The following is a 10,091-nucleotide window of genomic DNA, read 5'->3' on the forward strand; positions in this document are numbered from 1 at the left end:
AGTCTACCAAGCACATTCCTAAAAAAATACAATACTATAAAATAGGATAAGATAAGTCAATGCACTAAATATTAAATAAGTCAAAATCAACACTGTATAACTAAAGTCAAAATATAATTCAATAATAAAAAACTAAAACTAGTGGAGTTTACTGGGGAGGTGGATGAAGGTGGCTCATGCCCAAGTCTGAGCATCTCCTGATCTGTCAGTATACCTAGCTCTACCCTCCTCTTTAAGATTCTTCATACTGACTCGTCACTATCTACTATAGATTAGTGACTGACTCCTCAAGTTTGATCACTCTCTGCTCTGGAGTGATAGGATGTGAAGGTTGAGGGATCTGAAAAAGATCAGCTAGGTCGATGACATCGTCCTCATCCTCGGCTGGCTACTGTGACTGAGGTTGGTTCCCCCGTCTTCAGGATAAGACCCAATCCTCATCTATATGGACCAGCTAAGGAGAATTTCCTAATGCCTAACATGTTAAACTCACTAACTGGTTTAACCTAACCTGAGGTGATGTCAAATCTAATAGATGTTAGGAGTGAGGTTAAAATGTGGAAGTAGAGCATATGGACCCTCCTGCCAGTGGTGACACTAGATGAAAAGATGATGGTATAAAACATATGCAAACTAATATCTATATCTAATCTATGAGATAGTGTATATAAAAGAAATATATGAAATGATTACATCATCGCGACATTCCTGGTAGTTAAGGGTAGGATACAAGTCACTAAGACTCTATACCAAACATAGTCTTGTACTCTAAGTATGACTGATGGAAACTAGATCACTATAGGGATCCACTCCTCTTCAAAAAAAGTATGAATGCATGATGTCTAATGTGATATGTGAGTAGGGATCACCAAAAGGTCCATCCCTAGGGGGTAGCACAAAAATGGACATAATGAATGTCTAAGTCCTAAGTGCTCTCTAATGATGGTGGGAGATAGGATTAAATCTCTACCTTTAACTAGGGTAGAGTAGGTCAGATCGTCGATCTGAACTACGTTATTGTATAGCTCGGCACACATACCTGTATTAACCAGGCTAATATAATAAACTAGTCTCTCTAGACTGTAATGCTCTATGATATCTATGGAAGGTATGCATAAACGTAACTTGATCCTTTACTAAGCAGGAACACTTAACTTTATCATGTGGCCACAAATTTTTAGCCCATATTTATTTTGATGCACAAACATAAGCATCAAAAACTTAGGCTTTTATCCTATGTATCTCACAACTACTGAGGTTTCACAGTACACAACCAAGTTATATCTACCTCTTTGAGACTCGCGATTGAAAGTGTCGATCCTTCTCCTAAGCTCAAGCACGACGGACGACCGCTGCCTGCTCCGCCCGATTCTGTTAGCCTTGTGGGAAGAAAGTCGTGAGCCAGCTGCTGGAGGACCTGCTGCATGTTGTCTGTCGAAAGCAGGATGGCCAGCTGAGCGCACCTCCCTCCAAATTGTGGGGGCTAACGGTGAGAACGAAGAAGCTGGGGCTGCATCCGATTTCAGCTTGCTCACGAGAAAAGCTGCTCTGCTGATCGGAGCTGTGGTGGACTATCGACCCTCTTTTTCCTTCTGGCTTGTCCCGGGTTGAGACATCCCGAGTGCAGTTCCTTTGTTGGAACTTGCGAAGCCGTCGAACTTCGGTGTTCAACTGTCGGAGCCCTTGTGAAGGGTTGCCACCGGCTACTAGTGAAGGGTGGCTGCTGGAATTGTTGTCGGGAGTTTTGCCGTCAAGTTGTTGTCAGGAGTTTTTGTGTCAGGTTGTTGCTGGAAGCTTGTGAAACTTCCGAATAACGTTCCATCTACGTCGCAAAGGTTTCAATCATTTGCTCTAAACAATAGTCAAAGGTTGACCACCGAAACTACACCGGGAATACGATTGCCGATAATAGTTAGAAAGCCCTCGAAAATGGTCGCAACAAGTGTTGTTGCATGTTTTCAAAATTAGGGTTTCTCTCGTATCGATTGTTGTCGATTGTCGGCTAGTACCGAAGACGGTGATGCAACTCGTGGCTTCGGAAGTCGTCTATACAAGAGCTTGGCGTAGATCACTAGTAGAGACGAACTTCGACAAGGGCCGCTCAATTGATGCCCAACCCGCTTAATGCAATCTATCAGATACACGTAGAATAATTGTTATTTTAAAAATTTTTAATTTTCAATCATGTCATGTACTTATTGTATCCTGTATATGTGTATTATGTGTAATAGATGGGAGTGGATCACTAGCTGGTTTGACCTCATCTGAGGTGATGTTAAACCCAAGAGATACTAGAAGTAAGGTCAAAATATGATAGTAGGGCATATAGACCCTCCTGTTAATGATGATACTAGATGAATAGATGATAGTATGAAATATATACAAACTAATATATATGTCTAATATATGATATAGTGCATATAAAAGAAATATATGAAATGATCACATCATCACGACATCCATGGTAGTTAGTGGCACAATGCAAGTCACTAAGACTCTGTACAGAATATAACCTGCACTTTGAGACTGACTGATAGAAAATGGATCACTGTAGGGACCCACTCCTATCCAAAAAAGTATGAATGCATGATGTCTAATGTGATATGTGAGTAGGGATCCACCAAAAGGTCCATTGCTGGGGGGTAGCACAAAAATGAACATAATGAATGTCTAAGTCCTAAATGTTATCTAATGATGGTGGGAGATAGAATCAAATTTCTACCTCCAACTCGGGTGGAGTAAGTTAGATTGTCGATCTGAACTAGATTATTGTACAGTTCAGCACACATACCTGTGTTAACCGGGCTAGTCTCTCTAGGCTGTAATGCTTTATTACTTCTATAAAAGGTGTATGAACGTGAGAAAAATATCCTACATAAATATCTCGAATGCAAGGGTACAAATGTCAATAATATAAATCTAATTCTAAACTCCTCAGTGGGGAATTTAAGATATATGCTGGAGATACTAAAAGTTCTAGTTTCAGTAGTCTTCCTCTTAATCATAATGCATAAATTAAGATCTTAACTAAAGAAAGTAACTTAATTGAATTTAGGATTAGTTTAGGGGTTTACCTAGGCATATTAGATGGAATACTAAAGAAATGAAGACGTATAAACGTTTGACGGCTGCGCAGGAAGCCTTTTCGCGAATTGAAAGGAAATTGTGGAGACTGAAAATATAGGTCTCGGGCACCTATATAGATGTGATCCGGGCACTTGGATTCTAATTAGGGTTCTGGAATTTTTCCAGACGCTTGGATTCCTAAAACCAGGAGCACCTATACGAAATTGTGGGCGATATTTGAGAAGCGGTTCGGGGCGCCAAGATTTATATCAGGACGTCTGGATTTATATCCGGGCAATCGGATTACTTTAGGCCGAGCTTACGTGTTTAAAATTAAATTTTGATTAAGTTTGAATTAATTTGTTAAGTTAAAATTAATTAATTTAAGTTAAAAATTAATTGGTTAAGTTAAAAATTAAGTTAAAATTAATTAGTTAAGTTAAAAATTAATTAAGTTAAGTTAAATAATTAGTTGGTTATGTCAATGTTCCTAGTTCCATCTCACTGATTGCTAGATTATCAAGCAGTTATTTCTATGGATTGTATGAGATCATTTTTCAATTTTTATCTTAATTAATTGGAATGTGATTTTTTTAAGACTTGATTTACTTCGAATTATATTCAGATTTAACTATTAACTAATTAAGTATACATTTCAAGAATTAGTTTCCAGCAGTGACGAGACAAGGGGTCTTCTTGGGTATCGAAATAACGACCATCTTCTAAGACAAAGCTAGTTCGAGAAATTATATACTTAGTTAATCTAAGGAAAGAACTTTAGTCTAAATAATATAGGGTTTGGCGAGATTAGTTTTATTTAGTTAAGTAAATTAAATAGGGTACTTCTTATCCCATTTGATTACTTAAATTGGATTTCCCTAGCGTAATATCATTTCGTCCCATCCTAGTACTAGGTTTGGCAAGTATTAATCAAGCCTATATCCTTAACTTAGGTTCAATCTAATTTAAAAAAAAAGAAATCAAACAAGTCTTATCTAATTAAAATGGTTTTGGATCCCCCTAGATTATCATCCCTGTTGGGTCTGATCAAATAGTATATTTGATCCTTGGGGACCCAGTATTGGTTCAATCAAACTTAATTGATTAGGCTGGAGTTAGAAACACATGCTTAGACTTGGGATTGCTTGGTTCGATTTACCAGGGACAAATTGGACCTTCCAAGTCCATATCTGTTGTACACAGCTCTTTGACTTTCATGCATCATGTTAAGATACTTGGAGCCCGCAATAAACTTTTCCAACAACCTTTTCAGATCGTCAACTTAAAGTTTTAGTTTGAAATTTTCTTCTTTGTGTTGGACTTGAGTTAAAATTCCAGTTTAAACATTTTCAGTTGACAAGTTGATGTTAATTTTCTTCTTGAGGAGTGTTACCTCCTTTCGGAGAGAATTAACTTGGACATTGACTTTACCAGTTTTTTAGTCAAGCAATATATTATAGAATACAATTTATTTGTTAAACTATTGCTTACATTACTATTTAGTCCTTCTAAACCGGATACGGATCCATCGTTTGATTTTGATTCAGCTTTTGACTCTGTATCTGATTCGGTCTTGGTCTCGGTGTCAGCAATCTCTTCTCTTACTGGGAGAGTTTGGAAGCTTGTGTTTGCTTCTTCCTCTGAGTCTTCGGAGGAAAATTCATCCTAAATGACCTTTATCACTTTCTTCTTTGTTTTGCGCTCCTTTTAATTAGGACATTCAACCTTGAAATGCCCTTTCTTGTTGCAACCGTAATAAGTGATTTCAGCCTTGTTAGTTGGTGTTTTGTTGGATCTAGCCTTTTGAATCATCTTCTTCATTTCAGATTTTTGGATTCCACGATTCTTCTTGAACATCTTCCGAACTAGATTGATTAGTTTGATAGCAATCTCGTCGTTGCTTTCAAAACTCAATGAGTCTTCGGATTCTTCTTCAGTTCGATGTTTTGTATTCCGTTCTTTGGTTTGGCTTGTAAAAAGAATGATCGCTTTCTTAACTGGATTGATGTTTGTCTGTTCGTGTAGTTTAAATTCCGAAAAGAGTTCATCCAATTTAATTTTAGAAAGGTCTCTGGAATATACGCATCAACTATTGATGCTCATAAGGTGTTTCTAGGAAACGCTTTCAATGCGTACCTGATAAGATCTCGATTTTCCACTGGTTGTCTTATAACATGGAGTTCATTAAATTAGATCCTGAATCCGTGCGTGTAGTCCACTTGCTAATTTACCTTCTTGCATTCTGATGTTGTAGAGTTTGTTTAAAAGAAGATCACGCTTGCTCACTTTAGTATTTGAGGATGCAGCTCAATGAGCTTGTCCCATAAGTCTTGCACTTATGAAGGAACCAATCCAATTGAGCTCCTCCTTTATGAGGTCACATTGGAGGGCCGCGTCAGTCTCAATCTTTCGCTTTGTCATGGGATCCCACTTCTCGCAAGACTATGGGATGTCGTCATCGTCTGTTGGAAGTGTGAACTCAGTTTAGATCACAATCCACATCTCCACCTGCGTTTTGAAGTGGTACTCTATCCTCCCCTTCTAGTAGATGAAGTCTTCTCCTAAAAATAGCGGGGTTTGACAGTGCTATAACCTTCTTGATGGACCATTTATCTTGCATAAAAAATACAAGAAAGAATGTACTAAGAGTTATCTTGAATTAGTAGTGCGGGAACAATAAAATATGAAAAATAGAGCGAAAAAATTGAATAAGCTCGATTAATGGTTGCATTAAATTCGAGCACCACTCACTCTGATACCAATTGTAGGATTAAGTTAGAGCGCTAGAGGGGAGGAGGGTGAATAATGCTCTATTGCTTTTTCACTCGTTCAATAAATTGTACGTAAAATAGAGTGCGTAAATAAAAAATGCAATAGAAAATAAGAGATGAGCACACTTTTATTTACTTCGTTCATAGTTACAGGCTGTTACTCCAAACCCCATGATTTATGATCGTTTTTTATGGGCAATCCACTATAAAAACTCTCTTCTTACAAGAAGGAGCCTCTCCGAGTGTCTGGAGGTTGAGGTTTTCCGACCACTAGGACTCTGCCACCTCATCCACCTCGCTAACTTGTTCAACTGATGTACGAGCGTTGGATCCCTTTTTGGTGCCTGGTCCGTTCGGTTGCTTGGATCTAGATAAAGACGCCCGGAATACAAAGTTCAGCTCATCTTTTCTTGCATCATAAGTTATTCCAGAAATAAAGTATAAATAGGAAAGCAACAGTTTTAACAAACTGTTTAGTCTTGACTTTGGATTTCCAATGAAATCTTAGATCAAATCGACGACTACTGTTCCTCCTTTCTGAGAACGCATCTTCACCCACTTCACTCGGGAGAAATTACCTTATGCCAACCTAGTCCTCTAGACCCATTGGACTTTTGATTAGCTTTGATCTTCGGCCCCCTAGGACTTCCACTGTTAAACATCCGGTCCTCCAAACCTGTTTAGATTTTCCTACCTGGGGCTCTGATATGTCAAGACTTTCTGTCCAGTCCTCTTGATTAGGGCTTCCATGCCCAATTCTCCAAACTAGATATTCCTTGTCCAGTTCCCTTGATCAGAATTTCTTTGTCCAATTTTTCAAATCAGGTCTTCCTTGTTTAGCCGCAACTAGAGCTTCCTTTGCCTAGCTTCAATTAGGACTTCCCTGTGCTACTTGCACACTTAGTCAGTTTGTTAGTCCACTTCATTGACTTAACTTGAACCCTTTATTATTATCAAAATTTAGATTTGATCATCTGGTGCTCCTTTACCAACAAAATTTTCCTTTATCAAGTGTTCATCAATCGTGTTCCATTGGACTTTTCCACAGTAATTATCTAGTCAACTTTAACCTACTTACATCTTTCTCAACTATTAAATATATTGATAAACATCAAAATCCCAATTCGAGTTTGATCATTCTTGATTAGAGAGGTTGATTGCACCAACCTAATTTACATGGATAGATGTCTGTTTAGTTGTGACTATTTCCTCCAATATACTCAACAAATAATCTTTGAACATTTCTTTAAAAGGATGTTTGACATAAATCTAAAACTTCTTTTTGTTCAGTTGTCCTATTTCTTAGTTTTGCTGTTGATTCTAAAAGATATTGAGGATTTTTAGCTTAGTTTGTGAACACGGTTATCTTTCCCTTCAGAGCGCTTGTGGAGCCCCTTGGAGTCGACGTCCACCGGTAACCTCAACACCACCGTGCTGCAGCGCTTGCATTACTTCAGATGTTTGTTGAACCGCCGAGGAATAGCTGCTGCTCCAGTGACCAACAAGTATGCTAGGAGCCCTCCTTATGGTCCTGGTTCCTGCTATGTTCAGTAATTATCAATCTACGTGTCTTGTCTGTTCACTCGTGAATCGCTCTGTTGTTTATGTCGCTTTTATTTTTTTTTCTTCTTATTATGCAAGTTGATTGGGATTCGTAATAAAAGTTCTTGGTCTTCTACGCTGTTCAATTTGATTTTTAATGGAATAAGTCATTTGTCTTCTCCGACCTTAAGCTTGATGATTTCTTATTTGCATTGCATTTTTTTTTTATGGTCTTACTTTCTTCAAGACGTCAAAGTTCAACTTACCATTCCTGGTGGAATAAATATGATGGCGGCTAGTACGTACCTGTCCTCTTCCATATTCTTTAAAGCTCTCTATGTTGCTGCTTCAAATATCTGATAGTCATCAATTTTATGACAATCTACAAATACAAACTTTGGTATTGATCTGGATGGAATGACGTGGGCAAACACGTAGGATAAAAGAGACCCACAAATGATACGTGGAAAGGACATAGCGGCCAATAAACGAAGAGCCCGATTTCTCTGTAAGGAGGGGAGATTAAACTCAGGTCTTAGGCAGAGGAGCCACCTCCCTAATATCATGATCAGGAAGCTCCGCCAACTACCCCAAGAAGAAGAACTAACCACAGCACTCCTAACCTCGAGGTCGGCACTCATCACAACGCCTCAAGGGGCGCCCTCCCACAGATATGATTAACATTCCACGACCTCACTCTCAGCCCATCGCGACCTGCGAGCCCAGGTCCGTTACCATGATAAGTATACCACCCCATCAAAGGATATATACAGAACCTAAGTCCGTAACGGAGCCCAACACACCTCGCCGATCTCCTCATAAGCGGGGTCACATCATCCGACCTCACTAACGGATCAGACATCTTCGCTCCCAGCACTTGTACGAGCCAAGTATGCATACAACTTCCTAGCCCACCTACCAGCCAAGACAGAAGTAGGACCATTACACCAGCCGAGCTCCTTCAGACCTCGGCGCCCGATATCTTGCAATTACCAGGGAAGTAAAACTACATCCAAAGGCCGACCTCATGACCAGGTCGCCGCAGCATAAACCGACCTCACGACCAGGTCGTCGCATCATAAGCCGACCCCATGACTAGGTCGTCGCATCACAAGCCAACCTTTAGTCCAGATTGTCACATCGCACGCCGACCTCATGGCTCGGTCGTCATAGCATGGGCTAGCACCTGGTTGCAGCAGCCTGTTCCTACCTCAAGGGAAGGACTTCCTATTGATCTCCTCCGCCACGAAGCACATAAGGAGATCGGAAGGAGACTCGCCTACCTACACGGTTAGGAACACCCTGCATCAGTGCACCTTAACCCCACAGATTGGTCACGCTTGACGCAGAAACGATACTAATGGATAAGGATCAAGGCTTCGCCACAAAACTTATCCGCAGGAGGCAATTTAAGCAATCAAATCTCACTACTGAGTCTCATACAATCGCAACCCTCCAAATAAGATAAGATATACAGAAAAGCCATCTGATCTAGAGAATTTGTCACACATCAGATCCGGAGATTCCTGCCATCTCCTCCAATCTCAGGCTGCCGGATCCAAAGGTATCGCTCCCCCTCGCTCTATATAAACCTCGCAGGTATGACATTCAACCCATTTTGAATCCGGAGGGTACACTTGCATTTTTCTCTTGGTCTGACTTGAGCGTCGGAGTGGCCACGCCGGGATACCCCGGCGCCCCGCTAATCCGTGCGTTTAGTGCCCCTTTCGCACCTTCAGCTGGTCCGAAGGTAGCCGAGGCAGGAGGTAGGGAGGTTTCTACCTCAACTTTCGTAATGTCAAGGGCTGGTTGCTCCTCAGGATCAACGGTCATCGCCCCCTCAAGCTCGGCAGGAGCTGAACTCCCACCTTCAGGAGTGGCTGTGGAAGACCCAGCAGCCTCGTCCAGCACCCACCACTTATCTGTGGTGGTGAGGTCCCATTTCAGTGCCTTCAGTAGAGAGGCCTCCATCAAAATATCTCCTGGAAAACACAAGAAAGAAGAAATTAGTTAGTATAACAAATGCACATTAAAGCTACTCAAGGAAGACCAAAGGGATCTAGGGTCTCTTATGCAACAAGGCCTCCGTCACAAGACCATCTAGGGTCCCATGAGCCTAACAAAATCCTATACTGTCCCAAAGTGGGCGAGAAAAGGGGGACAGACCGCCAGAAGGTTGGCCAAGTATAAGGCGAAGGAGGTCGAAGGAAAAAATACTTATCCTTCCAACCCTTCCAGGAAGAAGGGCATTTGCCAAAAACCCAAAAACCAGGTCGATCTCCCCCTTTTCCCTTTCTTGACACAGAAGAAGTAATGGAAGGTGGTAGGATTGACAGGAATCTGATAGATCTGAAAAATAATAGAAGCGCAGCAGGCTAGCATGAAGGAGTTAGGAGGAAGCTGCGATAGGGAGAGCTGGAAATAGGATGAGAGGGATTGAAGGAAGGGAGGAAGAGGAAAGCGAAGACCTCCCTCCATCTGACCTTGGAAGAAAGCCACGTAACCCGGAGGAGGCTGGTGAGGTCTTTGGGTAAGGGTAGGAACTAGAATCTCATGATCGGCAGGAATGCCATACTGAGCCCTAAGCATAACTTCGTCATCCCTAGTGAAAATGGAAGGTTTGCACTGGACAAACCAAGGAAGTGAATCGGACATCGAAGCAGACCCTCCCAAGAGAAGAAATCGAGGCTAATGAAGGAACCCTAGACGGGC

At 40.9% G+C, this 10,091-nt stretch overlaps 1 protein-coding gene across 3 annotated transcripts in view; it reads left to right on the forward strand.

Moving 5' to 3' along the window:
- The window catches only part of LOC141831956 (beta-hexosaminidase 1), a 66,145-nt gene extending 58,576 nt beyond the window's left edge, over positions 1-7,569 (forward strand). For all 3 annotated transcript variants that reach the window (XM_074719398.1, XM_074719399.1, XM_074719401.1), the window contains exon 15: positions 7,216-7,569. In XM_074719398.1, the coding sequence (XP_074575499.1) occupies positions 7,216-7,391 (176 nt within the window). In that variant the 3' untranslated portion in view covers positions 7,392-7,569. The remainder of the gene's footprint in view (positions 1-7,215) is intronic.
- The last annotated feature ends 2,522 nt before the right edge of the window (positions 7,570-10,091 follow it).

This window comes from Curcuma longa, chromosome 7 (genome assembly GCF_044706935.1).
Source record: "Curcuma longa cultivar G26 ecotype Majalengka, Jawa Barat chromosome 7, ITB_CL_G26_1.1, whole genome shotgun sequence".
Lineage (NCBI taxonomy): Eukaryota > Viridiplantae > Streptophyta > Magnoliopsida > Zingiberales > Zingiberaceae > Curcuma > Curcuma longa.